Source organism: Caretta caretta, chromosome 3, assembly GCF_965140235.1.
Source record: "Caretta caretta isolate rCarCar2 chromosome 3, rCarCar1.hap1, whole genome shotgun sequence".
In the NCBI taxonomy this organism is placed as follows: domain Eukaryota; kingdom Metazoa; phylum Chordata; order Testudines; family Cheloniidae; genus Caretta; species Caretta caretta.
The window spans coordinates 206011876-206029730 of NC_134208.1; the positions used below are offsets into that span (position 1 = coordinate 206011876).

General features: G+C 41.9%; 1 protein-coding gene across 8 annotated transcripts in view; it reads left to right on the plus strand.

Annotated features, from left to right (window-relative positions):
* Window positions 1–17855, plus strand: part of RIN2 (Ras and Rab interactor 2) — a 141508-nt gene that overhangs the window by 100674 nt on the left and 22979 nt on the right. For 7 of the 8 annotated variants that reach the window (XM_048842450.2, XM_048842448.2, XM_048842447.2 and 4 more), the window contains 5 exons: window positions 2205–2397; window positions 5235–5346; window positions 7448–7520; window positions 11399–11490; window positions 14782–15912. In XM_048842450.2, the coding sequence (XP_048698407.1) occupies window positions 2205–2397; window positions 5235–5346; window positions 7448–7520; window positions 11399–11490; window positions 14782–15912 (1601 nt within the window). The remainder of the gene's footprint in view (window positions 1–2204; window positions 2398–5234; window positions 5347–7447; window positions 7521–11398; window positions 11491–14781; window positions 15913–17855) is intronic. The other variant, XM_048842454.2, reaches the window with a different exon arrangement.

A 17855-nucleotide genomic window follows, 5' to 3' on the forward strand; every position in this document is an offset into this window, starting at 1 on the left:
TGGCAGCACCAACAGCAGCCTAGGTGTTTTGCAAATATAAAAGGTACTGTCTCTACTTAAAGCTTGTATTCTAATGTAACAAGCAGAGATGGAGGGTAGGGGAATGGGGAAATGCAAGCCAGGCAGGTGGTGATTGGACACATCGTGGTCATATAAAATTTTAATGACTGTTGCAGCTCTTACTTAGCCATGGAATAAGAGTGAGTAAGGCGTGCCCCCCTTCCCCCAATTTTCCTTCTGAGACTTTGACCATAGTGGGGAGAACTGGGACTGTTTGTCCAGCTGTCCTGGCTGTGAGCAAGTAGTCAGGGAGTGGGGAAGCAATGGGGTGTGGGGCATGGCTCTGCCCCTCCTATTCTGACTAGAATGGCTGGCTGGGTGCATAGTGGAGAATGAGCTGATCCATGAAAAGGGGTGAAGCAACTTACTCCCCCTTCAGAACAAGCAGGGAGCATGGAGGAAATGTGACCTACAATTTGGTCCCTGGTCTGTTCCTGGGGTGGCGGAGCTACATGCCAGCCTTTCTTACTCAGGGCAGATTGTAAAGGCACAATGTAGTCTGGTGTGACTGGTAGGACAGAGAGCCACGTTCTTTCATTAGGAGGGACAACATCTCTGCTCTTGATCTTTAGGGCATACAGCACTTGTGCTCAGAGTTTTCCTGTGCCTGCTCTAGTTTTTGCATCAGGAGATCAGTTGCCAAAGTAACAGTTCTGTAATTGTTTCGAACAACACAGGATGTTCTTTAGTTGGGAAATAAGGGAGGACTGCAGACATTCATGCGCAAGCCATACTGCGTGTTCAAAAGTTTGGAATTGAAGAAGAAAATTTGAATAAAACAACCATACAGTGCTGGGTTCATTTAGTTTCTTTGCAAGCGCATGTTTTTAGTATGTAGTATCAGCAGCCCTAGCGCGTGTTGTTATTATTCAGTTAAACAAGTATTTTAATAACTTGCTACCCTGCCACAAAATAAATTTAACTCAGATTAGCTTGCCAAGTTCCCCTTTTAGGGACAGCTTCTGCCTTCTTTCCCCACTTGGGAAGAATTAAGTGTCAAAACCAAAGCACTTTAAACTTTATACGTCTGTTTATCTGTTTATTTTCAATTGCGAGGCAAGGACATTTTAAAAAAGGTAGTGATGAAAGGCCTCACTTTGACATACAGTAAAATGTCTGATAGAGAAGCTGGAAGAAAGTGGGTTTAAAATGCAGGCCATGTTTGTTTGCATTCCTTTAGTACCTACAGGCCCTGGTCAGGATCAGAGTCCCATTGTGCTTGGTGCTGTTCACACAGGAAGGACAAAAGTAGTCTCTGCCCCAAAGAGCGTACAGTCTTTGATTATGATAGAACACAACAGATGGGTAAATGGGAGGATGAGGGATTGGTGAAACAAGCCAGTTTTGCACTGTAAGTGATAGTCACAGCTCATTGTGGTCAGCTGGCAACATATTGTAGGCATCATAGTCAAGGTGAGTCTTAAGGAGGATCGTTTGAATTTTTTTGGAGGGGTTTCTCCCATGCACAGGGGTCATCAAGGGAGAAGGCATAGAGGTGTTTGAAGGAGAAGCTGAGTGACCGGAGCACTGGTGGAGCAAAAGTGGCAGTCAGTGTTGTGATAGATTAGTAGAGTGGCTAGTTAGGGGGAGCCTAAGCCATGAAGAGCCTTAACAGCAAAGAGAAGAAGCAGGTGTATCGTGTGGAGGAAAAGGGAGTGCCAATTGAGTGGTGCAAAGAGGGGAGTGCCATGGTAAGAGCACTGAGCAGCATTTTGAATGATCTTGAGTGGGGCAAGGTTTCTGTAGGTGCTAACTTTTGGGATCCAGATGGGAATAAAAATATCTGAATAATAATAAAACAAACTCTCTTAACATGAACATAAGAGAGGAATGGATATTAAAATTGATACCCTACTTAATTAATATAGACAGGCATGCATATAGGTGTGTATAGTATCTCTTTGTAGTTAATTGCTGGACTTCAAAAGGCTATTGTCCACCTCACAGTAATGTACTCTAACTTGCTCTTGAAGAGAATTTGTGATATGATACTAGTGATGTGAAATCTCAACAGAAGAAATACCTAGTAAGGGGGATACCCACAGTGTTGTTATTTAAGAGAATTCCCTGTTTGTAGAATTGTTTGTTCTTTGAGTAATGTACCTGCCTACATTTTAATTGTTGTTTAATTCTCTTCCTCATAGCCCGGTAAAGGACATGGATAATGTCTGTCCTGAGAAAAAGGACTTAAAAGGCTGTCCCCGGGACTCTGGCTATGACAGTCTTTCCAATAAACTCAGCATACTGGATAAACTTCTCCACACCCATCCTGTGTGGCTACAGCTTGGCCTGAATGATGCTGAAGCAGTGGAAATTCTGCAGTCCCAGCCTCCTGGAGTAAGAGACAAATCTTCAAAATGTTTTAATTTATTTAAAGGTTTCAGAGTAGCAGCCGTGTTAGTCTGTATTCGCAAAAAGAAAAGGAGTACTTGTGGCACCTTAGAGACTAACCAATTTATTTGAGCATAAGCTTTTGTGAGCTACAGCTCACTTCATCGGATGCATAAAGTGGAAAATGCAGTGAGGATGTTTTATACACACAAACCATGAAAAAATGGGTGTTTATCACTTCAAAAGGTTTTCTCTCCCCCCCACCCCACTCTCCTGCTGGTAATAGCTTATCTAAAGTGATCACTCTCCTTACAATATGTATGATAATGAAGGAAACCTTTTGAAGTGATACACACCCATTTTTTCATGGTCTGTGTGTATAAAACATCCTCACTGCATTTTCCACTTTATGCATCCAGTGAAGTGAGCTGTAGCTCACGAAAACTTATGCTCAAATAAATTGGTTAGTCTCTAAGGTGCCACAAGTACTCCTTTTCAATTTATTTAAAGTATCTCTTCCTAATGTAGCACACACTCACCAGTGCATTGCATGCATAAAAGGAAGCTCATCCCTTAAAGCCACAGCAGTTCAAGTCTGGGATGAGTCATCCCCCTTATGTGATAGCCACCATCTTGGCTGACGCTTTGTGGATTGAACTAGGGCCAAAAACATGAGCTGATATAGCTACAGAGCCCTGCCTCTCTAGCTGGGGCTGTAGATGACTCATGTTCTCTATGGATCACGCACAGAGGAGGGACCTGTAAAGCACACTGACCAGTGGGTCACACTATTATTAGATTTGCTGGGCTGGACCCTGGGCCCAGCTAAAAATTCTCCCAAGGTGAGGGAGCTCTGGGCTAGTGTAAAGCTGGAGTAGCCAGTTTCTTCTCTAGGTGCACCCCACGTCCTGGCACAGGGGACTTGTCAGAGGTGGGAGTGGGCAGCGTGAGGTGCAACTGCACTCCATTAGTTCTTGGCTGGTGTACGAGCCTTGGGGACTCTGAGACTCCAGATCTCTCTAGCCTGTGCCGGAGCTGGATTAGATGCAGCATGTTAATTCGGGGAGCCTTATCTGGCTCTCTTATGGTACCCTTCTTTCTCGTACCCTCAGCAGATCTCTGTGCAGGAAAGAATCTGACCTGCTAGGCTTACAAGTGCAAACCAAAATCTGTTTCTGTCAGCACATCACACTTGGCTTCGGGCCTAAAAGGGCCATCATCAATTTAAATAGCTCATTTCTGTCTGAAAATGTTGATCTTCCATTATTATGAGTAATAGTGTGCCTAAGCTGAAAGCAATTAGTAGAAAACCATTTTTTCCTCCTTTTGTTTACTTTGTGCCAGTGACAGCATTTGTGTACAGTCACTGTCATTGTTTCCCCTCTGCAGTTAGGCTCCAGTCCTTCAATGAGCTCCATGTGGGTGGACTTCACTGTCCATGTGGAGCCCTGTTGACTTATATGGATTATTCCTCAAATATGTGAAAAGCAGCCTGCAAGACTGGGACCAAAGTTAGTTTCTTTCTTGATGAAAAGCCCCTTATAAACATTGGGAGGGGACCAGAAAAGTGCTTATAAAGCCATTTAAAAAAGCAAACCTTCAACTGAAGTGAATTTCAGTGGGAATTGGGCACCTTAACTCACTTAAATTCCTTTGAATATCCCAGATTTTACTTTTTCAGCTCTATTATCCCTGTAATCAAATCAAAATTTACATTTTATTAAACATATTTTGGGGGATTGAAATTTGCATTCTTGATTATAGCGGTTTACATCCTCAGATATTTGTGTTGTGTTTCAAAATGTATAACCCTGGAAGTTGAAGCTAGAGAAATTCAAACTAGAAATAAAGCTCACCTTTTTTTAATAGTGAGGGTAATTTAGCCATTGAAGCAGCATACAGATGGATATAGTGGAGACTCTGTCATTTTGTCTTTTAAAATGAAAGTGGGATCTTTCTAAAAGATTTCTGTAGTTTAATTCCACCATAAATTACTGGATTTAAGAAGACAGGTTAGTAATGGAGAGCAAGCTAGATCACTTAATAAACTGGAGATAAGCAAACAATATGCGTTTTAATACAGCTGAATGTAAATGTAGACCACTGGGAACAAAGATGTAGGCCACACTTACAGGATGGGGGGCTGTATCCTGGGAAGCAGTGACTCTGACAGATGCGGTGTGTGGATAATCAGATGAACATGAGCTCTTAGTGTGACTCTGTGGCCAGAAAGAACTAATGCAATCCCGAGGAGCATAAATGGGGGAATCTCAAGTAGGAGTGAACAAGTTATTTTACCTCTGTTTTTGTCACTGGTGTGACCACTTGTGGAATACTGTATCCAGATACCCACAATTCAAGAAGGATGTTGATAAATGGGAGAGGGTTCAGAGAAGAGCCACAAGAATCATTAAAGGATTAGAAAACATGCCTGTAGTGATGAGCTAAATAGACGGAGCTCCTTGTATCTATATGGGGAACAAATATTTAATAATGGGCTCTTCAATCTTGTAGAGAAAGATATAACATGATCACATGGCTGGAAGTTGAAGCTAGATAAATGTAGACTGGAACCGAGGTATAAATTTTTAATGGTGAGAGTAATTAACCATGGAACAATTTACTAAAGGTCATGGTGGATGCTCCATCACTGACCATTTTTACATCAAGATTGGATGTTTTTGTAAAAGATCTGCTCTAGGAATTTTGGGAAAGCTCTCTGGCCTGTGTTATGGAGGAGGTCAGATTAGATTATTTTAATGGTCCCTTCTGGCCTTAAAATCTATGAAAAGCATCTATAATAAAGATTTCTAAAATCTTATTTTCCCCCCCCCCCTCGATAGATCTTTCTGGTTAGGAAATCCACAAGAATGCAGAAGAAAGTCCTATCTCTCCGTCTACCCAATGAGTTTGGATCTCGCCTCAAGGAATTTGCAATAAAAGAAAGCACATATAGTAAGTCATGTATTATGGGAGTCATTTGCTATACTGTATGGGCCAGATTCACTTTGCATCGATGAAACCCGGCTCTAGACTGTAGGCAGCAAAAAAAAAAAAAAAAAAAAAGTCAACCAGGGTCAAAGGAATAACAGTGCAAGCTGCCTACAACCCCCACTCTGCTGAGGGTTCCTAAGCCATCTGGGCAGACCTTCACTTGAGTGAGGCTGGCCCTGGAGGGGTTGGGCAATGTGCAGAGTAAGGCTTTGATTAAATAAGGTACTTAAAAATATATGCCTAACTTGCCATAAGCAAGTGAGTAGTCCCACTGAAGTCAATTAGAATACTCATATGCTTAAAGTTAAGGCATACACATAAGTACCATGCTGAATGGGGGCCTCAGTGCTTGTTATAGGCAGTCTCCACTTGTGAGGCTTCCATAGAACCCTACCAGAATTTAAAACTGTCCTTCCATGATGATGCCACCATCACCCTCCACCAGGTGACTTCTCTTCTGGCACATCTTTGCCCTGGGCACAAAGGAGAATCTGGGTTTATGTATTATTTTTAGTCATTTACTTGTTTCTCAGTCTTAAGAACAATTTTCACCAATCATGGGGTCAGAAATTTAACCCCATTGAGAAACATTTCTAATAATCCTTGGTTTTCATGATGATGCAAGTATTATTTGTTCCATGTCTCAGGCCTTGTCTACACTGCCACTTTACGGCGCTGAAACTTTCTCACTCGGGGTGTGAAAGAACACCCCCCTGAGCAATGCAAGTTTCAGCACTGTAAAGTGGCAGTGTAGACAGTGAGCGGCTCCCAGCGCTGTTAGCTGCTCCCCTCATGGGGGTGGGTTTTTTACAGCACGGGGAGAGCTCTCTCCCAGCGCTGGTGCCGCGACTACATAGCCAGGTTAAAGCGCTGCCATGGCAGCGCTTTGGCATCAGTAGTGAAGACATACCGTTAGTTACTAGAAATAAAACATAGGCAGGGTTCCAGTAAGTTTCAAAACAAAGCTGTAGTGATCTCTGTGAAAAGAGGGAGTGAAAAACAGTTCTAGGTAAAACTGAAAATAAAAAGAGGAAGCTGTATCTTCCTCAGATTGGAGCACAGTTTGGAAACTGCAAATAGAACAAAGGGGGGTTATTTTAACAATGTGCTGGAAACTGCGACTGAAATTTAGCAACAGTTTCAGCTAAGCAGCCTTCTTCATGAATGATCTATGAAGGAAAAGCTATCAAGACCTTTATCCTTTTATAGTGTCCTTATGTGATTGAGCTTTTTTTCTTTCATATGTTTATCCATTACTATTCCCCTGAGTCTTTACTTACATGGCTTCTTTACTCAGAGTGACATTTACTACTGACGGGAATGGGTAGCTCTGTGTTTGAAGTTAATGGATTTGTACCAGCTTGTATTAATATTTATCCATGATCTGTAAACATGTATTGATATCAATACAAAACCATGGTGGAAATTACATGGTAAAGATCTTTATTATTTCTGTGTATTTAAAATAACAGTGTTTGAATTTTTAGAAAAGTTCTAGTGCAACTTTATTAGAAAAAAATATTTAGCTAAAGAATTCGTAATAGCTATCACAAAGCATTAGTGTGAATGAGACTTGATTGAAGAGTTTTGTTAAAAGGAGAATGATTCATAGATTTGCCACCGATCCTTACCAGTGGTTACTGTATTGCTGCTAATGTAATTGAGGCAAAAAATGGAAAGGATGGGTGCCAAGAGAAGGAAAGAGGTTTTTAATTAACTTGTCTCTATTAGGACTATGAATAACACAAGGTCTCAGTGTTGACTGGCTGTTCTGTTAGAAGTTGTGCAATTTTAATCTCTTTGATTCATTTCCCAAGGATTAGAACACGTTTGGAATGTAAAAAACAAACCCACTGCCCAGACTATCGGTATGTTTACTAGAATGTTTTTGACTGAGACACATACTCCTCCACACAATTGTTTTTGATTAACAAAACAGTAGTCAGTTTGATGCTGCAAACTACTTACGCTGTGCAAAAGCCAGGAGTGTTTATATTAAGCCTGGTTTCTTGGAATGTGCATTAAAAGACTGATCTGTTTTTTTCATAATCTTTCTTTGCAGCCTTTTCTTTGGAGGGCTCTGGAATAAGTTTTGCTGATTTATTCAGGCTCATCGCTTTCTACTGTATTAGCAGGTAAGATTGTATTATGTTATGTTTTGAGTAGCATTTGCTAGACATCCTTAAAAATGAGTAACCGTCCATAAGGATTTTCTTGATTAAATATGGTATAAATATTCATCATCATCATCTCCTTTTGCCAAGGTTGGGTAGGGTTGACTTCCATTTGTTTCTTGGTTTAGATAAGTACCTAGACTGCTAGCCACGTTAAGTCTAGTATAAATATTACTAATCTATAAATATTAGTAGACTGTTTTAGAGGATAACTGGCTAAATAACAAGAGAGTATGAACTGAAGCTAAGAACAAAAGATTTGTAAACTGAAGAAAAAATGTGAAAGTTTTGACAGATTTCAGTGTTATGATGGTCTTGTTAAACAGTTGCCTCACTGGTTCTCCCTGTTGCATGTGTGTTGAAGTGCCTGATATGTGCCCCTTAAATTCATCTTACTGTGAATTCAGTACTTGTCACAAGTCCCGGATTGATAGCTCCGGGGACTCAAGTCCTATGTTTAGCCATAGAACAGGTAGAGTAAGGCCAAACTTCATATCTTGGGGAATCTGTTCTAAAGGCGGAGTTGGATCTCCTTGGCTCAGACTGCCAACAAGGTTGCCAATTATTGTTGGTTATGGTGGTGATTTATGGCAGTGTGAATATTTACCCACTGGAGACTGAGAGCACCAACCTTCTTGTTGTTGTTTACGTTATGGAGCACACAGAACCCCCAAGATCAGGACCCCATTGTGCTAGATGCTAGAGACCAGGGGTCGGCAAACTTTTTGTGCAGAGGGCCACATCTGGGTGGAGAAATTGTATGCAGGGCCGGGGCAGTGGGTTGGGGTGCGGGAGGGAGTGCGGGGTGTGGGAGGGAGCTCAGGGCAGAGGGTTGGGGTGCAGGAGGAGTGTGGGGTGCAACAGCGGGCTCAGGACAGGGAGTTGGGGTGCAGGAGGGGTTCGGGCTCCAGCCCGGTGCCACTTACCTAAAGTGGCTTCGATGTGGCAGCAGCGCGCACCGGGGCCAGGGCAGGCTCCCAGCCTGCCTGCCCTGGCCTCGCACCACTCCGGGAAGCAGCCGGAACCATATCCCTGTGCAGCCCCTGTGGGAGGGGGAGCACAGAGCTCCGCACACCGCCCTTGCCGTGCCTCCAGATACCTCTCCCGAAGCTCCCATTGACCGTGGTTCCCTGTTGCCAGCGAATGGGAGCTGCGGGGGGTGGTGCCTGGAGGCAAGGGCAATGTACAGAGCCCTCTACCTCCCCTTCCCCAGGGGCTGCAGGGACTTGGTGCTGGCTGCTTCTGAGAGCGGCGCGGGGCCTGCGGCACCATGGGGGGGCAATCCTGCGGGCCGGATCCAAAGCCCTGACAGGCTGGATCCGGCCTGCAGGCTGTAGTTTGCCCACTCCTGCTATAGATGCACATGGTAGAAGACAAGCTCATTCATATAAATAACTTAACAGCACTCAGAGAGTGACTGAGCCAGACTGGATTGAAACTGGTAACCTAGCAGCGAAAGGTCCCCTATCTCATCCCCATTCACACTCTGTTTAAAATTCCATTTTGTCAAAATAGCTTTTAATTTTCCATATGGGGCTTTACATTCATTTTTGTTCAGGGCAAGGTTGATCCTGAATTTCCAGTTAAGGCCCAGCAGTTGCATGGAATCATCCTGCCTGGGAAAATCAGGAATTGCAAGGGTGGATGCAAGACTGCACCGTCCCTGCAGCTGTGCACCAATTTGCAGCCCTGCTTCCTTTCTTGCTGCACCCTCATACAGAGAAAGACAAAGAAAAGTGAGGAGAAAATAGAAGGGTGATGCAAATCCACACATAGCTGTAACTATTCCAAAATGCTACACCTGGATATTCATAAAGACACCCGCACCTGAAATCATATCCAGGGGTTTTAATAGATTGATTTTTTTTTTTTTTTTTTTTTACCTTCCGACATTAGCAAGATTCTCCTAGAAGCTTGCGGTTTATTTCCCTGCCAATGTCTTTCTTTGAATATCTTATTTTGCTCTTTCTCAAGCAGCAGAAAACATTCCCGTTCCTATCCTTTTCAGACTGTGTCTTGGCATCATGTGGGATATAAGTGGGAATATGCAAAGTACTGGGGGAAGCTGTAGTCAGTGACTGTGACAGAGCAGCAGAGGGAGTATATGACATCTCTTAGTATATCTAAGGCCTTGTCACGCTACCGGGGTAAGTAGACCTAAGTTATGCTACTCCAGGTACGTGAATAACAGAGCTGGAGTGGACGTAGCTTAGATTGATTTACTGCGGTGTCTACACCACACTGGCGTCAAAGGGAGACGCTCTCCCATTAACTTACCTTACTCCTCTTGTTCCAGTGGAGTACCGGAGTCAACCAGAGAGTGCTCTGCGGTCGATTTAGCGGGTCTTCAGTAGCCCTGCTAAATCGACCCCCACTGCATCAGTCACAGCAGTGTCGATCCCCGATAAGTGTAGACATGGCCAAAGAGAAAACAGAATAGATTCTTGACAAGAATGGAGAATTTAAAAAAATACAGCTGGGGTTTGCAAAGGAGCCTGTGAGAGCTGGGTACCAAAGTCACAGTGAAATTCAGTAAGATTTGGGTGCCTGATTTCTTTAGGCTGTTTTGAAAATCCCAGCTGATGGGTGAAATCTGTGCCCCGGTGAGATCAATGGGAATTTTGCCATAGCCTTAAGGAGGATCAGAATTTTACTCTGTATATTTAGCATTTGGAGACATTCCTCCCTAGATTAAAATGGAGTTCAGATTTTGGCCCATGGAGATGTTGACAGTGTCCTTTCAATTACTTGTTAGTAAGTATGTCAACTCACTGCAAACGTTTGTGATTTTCATCGGTTTGGAGTTTGCTGTTGCTGATTTTTGAGGGTGTAAACATCAAATATGGCAATTCATTGATCAAAGAGCTGTTGTCTGTATTACACCAGATGCTCAATGTGCTTACAGTTCTGAAAATAAATCACCTGTATTGATACCAGTTGTATCTGAATGTACATAAAAGTGTGTAGGACATTTTTGCTACATGAGCAGTTCTTATTTCCTTACTCTCAGTACACAGGTACTTCTAATACAGATTTTGCAGTTTTTCAGACTCTGGTGTTTAAAAATGCACTGGTACCAAGTATAAACAAGTGGGTAGAGAAGAGATTTAATATACAATGTAATAAATGCTTACTCAAAGTACTTAGACAAAGTAATTCTTAAGTTCTTGTTTCAGAGGATTTATATAGTCGATGTGGTTTGTAGTTAAGTACCATCTGTGGAGTCCCATATGTAAACATCCATTTATTATTTTAATACGTATTGAGTAGAAAACAGATATGGTGACAGTAGTATGAATGTAGTTATATTTATTGTAAAAAAATTTTCAAACTAAAGGTATGTTCAGACTGACAGAGTTTACAAGCACTTCTGTATTCTCTGTCTTAAGTCTTCATTCAGGTTCTTTTTGAAAACTGGAGGTTAAATTGGAACAAAACTCAAGTTTTATGCACAAATAGGAATTTTGGGTAAAGTGCTGATTTTGGCAGATGAATGTTTCAATAATCAGACTGACATACTCTAAAAGAGCAGTGGAAAAGCTACTGCTGTAATAAGAGGAAAAGTGGGTGGGACAGAGAGAGTCAGTCCAGAAGAAAGGAACATTGGGGGACTAATTCTCATTTACACTAAAGTTTCTTTACACCAGTGGGGCTTAAAAGATTGTTAATTACATCATACTCACTTTATGGCCCCTTTAAACTGGCAGAGCAGTTCAAAGTAGCTTTGCTGTAAATGAGAATCTGACCTGTAGTCATTGCATATGCTGGAAATAATGAAAAATTTAAAATATGGAAATAATTGCAAAAATTACCAATACTGTTCTTCCTTTTAAAACAAGGGATGTCCTGCCATTCACCTTGAAATTGCCTCATGCTATTGCGGCAGCAAAGACAGAAGCTGAACTTGAAGACATTGCTCAGCTGGGACTGAGTAAGTGTGACTATTTACATAGGTTTATTGCCTTGTGTCATTGTAAACATATCAGTCAAATAGTACTTTCACAAAAAATTGGTAAACGATGGCCCAGTTAGTTTTTTTAAAGATGATTTTTTTGTTGCAAGTAGCTTAATTCTCCCACTTAGTGGCACTCTATTGCCTTCCTAGCCTGCTGATAAGCTTCTGTGATTTTGTTTGCTATACTGCTGCCCCCTACTTTCTGTCTAGCTATATGCACTCTGTCCAACAGAACACCTCATACTGATCCAAATACAGTCCCATAGTCCCGAGAGCAAGGGTTTGGTGCAGTCCCACATGCATTGTAGGTTAGAGCACATGCAGCTGAAAGTGGAATGGCAGTTATTGGCTCGTACAGCATAGCTCTTAGTTTGGTAATTGCTGGAAGGTTTTGAATGGAATTCATCATGAACAGCATTCTGTACACCGATTGGCACATGCTTACATTTGCAAAGCGATTTAGGACTGACTGTTCAGAGGTGTGCTGATCTGAACGCAAGTAGAAACACATGTCAAATATATGTATTCACAATGGTATGATGAGTATTTTCAAGTGGGAGGGAAAATGCAGGGGAGTGTCCCTAGGAAATGCTTAGTTCTACTGCTAAAACAAATATGGGCACATCCCAAAATGTGCCTTGAGCCTAAAGCAGAAGTGAAACCTGGCAGAATTTGAACATGGGCCTGAAACAGATATGGTTGAGCACCTCGGGGACATGCTGAATTATATTTGAAGTCAGTGGGAGTTGCGGGCACTCAGCACCTTTCAGGATCTGGCCCTCTTACTCATTTAACTGAGAGCAGAATTTGGCCTAATAAACTTTTGTGTGCACTACCTAGCACAGTGATTTGCACTGTAATAGGACTTGGGCACAGGGAACTTCACAGGATTTTATACAGCAGTGAGCCCCTGAGGTGGCTCTGGATTTTGTTTTGCAGCAGTAACCGTGGTGATCATTTTATAAGACTCTGGTCACTGAAGTCAGTTTAAAGTGTGCTGAAGAGTGTTGTCTTTTGCCTTGATAATCTGCAACTTTAGGTAACTAATGAAAGTTTAGACTTACACTGGCTGCAGCCAGGCTATGGGGCAAACACTCTCTAGGGGGAGTTTGTTTGGTCAGTGTATCCAAAGAAGGGCATGATGAGTTGGGTTGGAGTGTCATTGGCATCTCAGACCCTTGTATAGATGGCAACACCTACTAGAGGAATCTGTCCAAAGGAGGTGCATATGCCACTGTTCAGAAGCTCTCCTCTACATCCATACCTAGAGTTATTCTGCTTGTGTTTGTCCTGTGCAGACAGAATACCTGAGAGCACCACTGCTTGGGTGCTGCAGGTCTGTAACCCCTATCCCTGGACTTCCTCTGGCTGAATTTGTGCCCTTGGTTTTGAAAACTAATAATATGTTTGAAAGCTGAGGGAGTAATGGTCTAGTGATTAGGTGTAAGCATGGGAGTCAGGAGACCCAATTTCAATTTCCTGTTCCACCACAGACTTCCAATGTAACCTTGGATGATTCACTTAGGCCTGGTCTACACTGGGCCCGGGGATTGATCTAAGTTATGCAACTTTAGCTACGTGAATAATGTAGCTGAAGTCGACGTACTTAGATCTACTCATCGCGGTGTCTCCACTGCAGTGAGTCGACAGCTGATGCTCCCCCATCCACTCCGCCTGCACCTCTTTCTCTGGTGGAGTGCCGGAGTCGACGGGAGAGCACTTAGCGGAATTGACCTCTGCTGGATTGATCGCTGCCCGTCAATCCTGTGGGTAATGTAGACAAGCCCTTAGTGTCTCTGTGCCTCAGTTTCTCATATGTAAAATGGGGTTAATAGCATTTCTCTGCCTCACGGGGTATTGTGAAGACCAATTGGAAGGGAGTGTTGTTTACTTCTCTTAACACAAGAACTAGGGGTCACCAAATGAAATTAATAGGCAGCAGGTTTAAAACAAACAAAAGGAAGTATTTCTTCACACAACACCCAGTCAACCTATGGAACTCCTTGCCAGAGGATGTTGTGAAGGCCAAGACTATAACAGGGTTCAAAAAAGAACTAGATAAATTCATGGATGATAGATCCATCAATGACTATTAGCCAGAAAGGGCAAGGATGGTGTCCCTAGCCTGTGTTTGCCAGAAGCTGGGAATGGGCAACGGGATGGATCACTTGATGACTGTCTATTCTGTAATTCCTTCTGAAGCACCTGGCACTGGCCACTGTCAGAAGATAGGATACTGGGCTAGATGGACCTTTGGTCTGACCCTGTATGGCTGTTCTTACGTTAAATTTGTTTGTGTGACACACTCAGTTGCTGTGATAATAGGGGCCATATAAGCATCTAGATAGTTTTGAACATTGCTGTCAGTTAATGCCCGAATTTATTTCTGTCTGGTTTCTTCATTTTTGAGTCAAGCTGAAGCATGTTGAACACCTGTAGTATAGTTCACAGGAGTCTATGGGGTTGCTGAAGGAACTGTTGTCTGATTTCCATAGACTCTCACAGATGTTTTACTGAGGGCTATGAGGAGACTGCAGTTACAATTTGACAAGCTAGTACAGATTTTAGTGTTAGTACAGTTTTTGCTGATGGCCCTGCATATTCAATCTATTTATATGCTGCTGAGTATCTTAAAAAACTCAAACAAATTGTGTAATTATTACAAATGCACAGCTGCAGGTTGAAACACTTAGAGACATGAACGCCTGATCAGCATGGCTAAAGATAGTATCTGCCAAGGGGAGAAAAACTGATTCCAATCTTGTCATGCTTAACTTGTTTTATTTTTTACTCCAAACAAAAAATATAGTTTATTTGCAAATTCCCAGGTCTTAACCTTCAGGTTGTGTAAATCAGCATAGTCCTGCTAATGATGGTGGAGCTACGCTGATTAACACAAGCTGAAAATCTGGCTCTTATTTTCTAATCAAGGTCCGGGGTATTAGCTCAGGGTCTATTTGAGTCTCAAAACAGGAATAATGCATACTTTATAGCAATCATTCTTTTCTGTATATCCCAATTTACTTGCTATGAAGATTCACATTGGCCAAGATATTTATAAACTCTGTAGACAAATAGCTGCAGCCTGAAGGTTTAGCATTCAGTTGTGTCTGGCAGTGTTTTATGAGGTTTATTAAGAAAAAATTTTAAAAAGGAAAAGTTTGCCTAAAGTTTTCCATGCTTCAACATTGTTATATTGAGTTTAATGTTCTGAAAGCCAACTGCATAATATCTAAATTCTTATGTTAACACAATAATGATTTTCAGATTTTTGGAGCTCTCCGGCTAACAACAACCCCCCAAATCCTTCACCTCCCCGTAGGCCTCTGCCCTCAGACAATGCTTGCAAAGACTCACGTCAGCTCTGCCTTATAAATGGAGTGCATTCTATAAGAACCAGAACGCCTTCGGAGCTGGAGTGTAGCCAGACCAATGGAGCCTTGTGTTTTATTAATCCTCTCTTCTTAAAAGTGCACAGCCAGGATGTTAGTGGAAGTTTGAAAAGACAGAGCCCAAGAACTCAAGATGTGAATGGGACAGAGAAGCCTCGCTCCCCCCCACCCAGACCTCCACCACCTTCTATTAATAGCCTTCTCACAAGTCCACAGCTCTCCACGTCTATAAAGCAGGCGAGCATGCCAGGAACAGTCAACCATAACAAATATAGGAACTTGGATTTGCTGCAGAAGAAACCAACCCCTGTTCCGCCTCCTCGTCTAAAGAAGCAGGCTGTTAGCTTAGAAGGGGAAGGTAATGCAAAGACCGTGGCAGTAATTCGATCTAGTCATAACTCAGTGCGAGGGTCAGAAACTGCTTGCGATCCAGGTGAAGCCCTGTGTGAGCAAAATTTAACAGCTTGCAGAAAGACCTTGGCTACAAACTCTGAGTCACTAGTACAGTGGAATGGAGGCAGGCAGAGACTGAGCGACATGAGCATTTCCACCTCCTCATCTGACTCGCTGGATTTTGATCGTAGTATGCCGTTGTTTGGCTACGAAGGGGACACTAACAGCAGCCTGGAGGACTTTGAAGGGGAAAGTGACCAGGAAAGCATGGCACCCCCTTTGAAGCCCAAAAAGAAACGGAATAGTTCATTTGTTCTTCCCAAGATTGTGAAATCCCAGCTGAGGAAAGTAAGTGGGGTGTTCAGTTCTTTCATGACCCCCGAAAAGAGGATGATCAAGAAAATTGCAGAGCTGTCCCAGGACAAGCGCACGTATTTTGGGTGCCTGGTGCAGGACTATGTCAGCTTTCTCCAGGAAAACAAGGAATGCCACGTTTCGAGTACTGACATGTTACAGACAATTCGGCAGTTCATGACACAAGTTAAGAACTATTTGTCACAGAGCTCTGAACTGGACCCCCCCATTGAGTCACTGATTCCAGAAGACCAAATAGGTAAGAACCATTGTGTCTCTATTTTCAGGGCACTTAAAAAAAAAAAAAAAATCTGAATCCGTGGTCTGAGTCTTTGAACCAGATTTGGGGATATAGATTTTTCTAGCAAAATTCAAAACCACTGATTTTTTTGTTTTGTTTTTGTGTTTTTTAAAGCTCAAATGCAAAAGTTCCATACAACTATGTTAGAATGAAAAGAGTTTTTGAGAAGTTGTCTTAAAACTGTAATGATGAATGTTGGACTTAATTTACAAGTGACTAATTTTTTTAAAAAATTTCAGTGCTGAAATGTTACATTGACGGATTCTACACTGCGTTTTTTCTCTGAAGTATGTGGAAATATTTTTAGTATTTAATTAAAACAGTGTACATACACACACGTGCACCCCCCATATGTTAATCATATATGGCAACCATAAAATTAAAATACATTGGAAATGAAAAACAGATGGTGACATGGAGAGATTTCATAACTTACTTCGAAATACTCTCTCATTCACTATTGGCAACTTTCACTGTCTCCACAAGAGATTTTTATAAAAAGGAGAGGGAGATGCTAATCTCTGGATTTCTGTGCCCCTCTGTTTGTAAGTGTTTTATAAGTGTCTGAAAATGAACTGGATGATTGGGTTCACATTTTACTAACAGAGAAGGATTTATGTATGAACAAAAGTGAAATAGTTGGATATACATGTTTATAACAGTCAGGGATTTGTGTATGCACAAAAGTGAAATAGTTGGATGGATACACGTGTTCTGCTAACAGACAATGACTTGTGTATGTACAAAGTGAACTGGTTGTACAAAAACTCTGACTGTCCCTTAGTCTTGATGTTTCTCAGCGGTGTTAGTGAAAGAGTTTGTAAGCCACATTGACGAGGTAAACATCCTTGAAGGAGAAATACTTTCCTCGTGAGCTCATTTCAGTCATAATTCGCTTGTTTTCCCCCCTCACTTCAGTGTCCTAACAGTTTGGCGAGTGAATAATTTAGTGACTTTTAAAATTGGCAGATATTTCTTTCACTGGCAGTGGTTAGTGTTTTTGTTTTGAAATTTTGGAACGTATTGAGTAAGAGGTGCTTTTGTCACATTGCTATTCAACAATGAGGGAGTGAGGTTAACAAGTACTGCCAGGCAAATAATACGCTCTGAAAAGTTTCCTGTAAATCAAGAGTATTTAAAAGATTCTGATTGCTTTAGTTAGAAAACTAAAAGTATTGTGTGGACGTTGTGTGTTGGGCTTTTGCTCTATACAAGTATCGGTTCTATTGTGTTTCTGCATAATCTTAGATATTTGACAAAGAAATAGAGCTTCTTTTTTGTGATTTGGTCAAGGTTTGATTTTAACTTTCACTGTTCTTTGCAAGGGTGTGGTTTAATCCAGCCGGTGCGTCTCATAATAGCTTGCTAAAATGATGCTTGCTTTTGAATGTCTCGGTAAATTAGAGTGACTGAAGTTATTGAGCACTGTAACTAAACTGCCTTAGTTTTCTTCAGCGATTGAGCGTCTGACTTTCTTTGTGCAGCTTCTTCTAAATAATTTATACAGTGAGGAAGTTTAAGCAAACATGGAACTTGCATTTGAACAATCTATTGCTTTCACCACTCCTGGAGCCCGCAAAACACCACAGCAGAGCAGGAACATTAAATGTTGCTGACCTAAACAGATAGCTATGTGGCAGACAGACTTAGTCGTCCTACATAGCAGAATCTTTTACAACAGAACAAAGACCAGTCTAATCTCCCATCTAGTGTTTTATTTCACGGTTTTGGTACTGAATTGCAACCAGACTTGTGACTACAGCTAAATAGTTCGTTAATTTATGATTCCTATTAAAGTTACATTATGAGACAAAGGGCTGGTTTATACTACACAGTTAGGTCGACATAAGGCCCCTTATGTTGGCCTAATTATGTCAGTGTCTACACTACAGCCTTCCTCC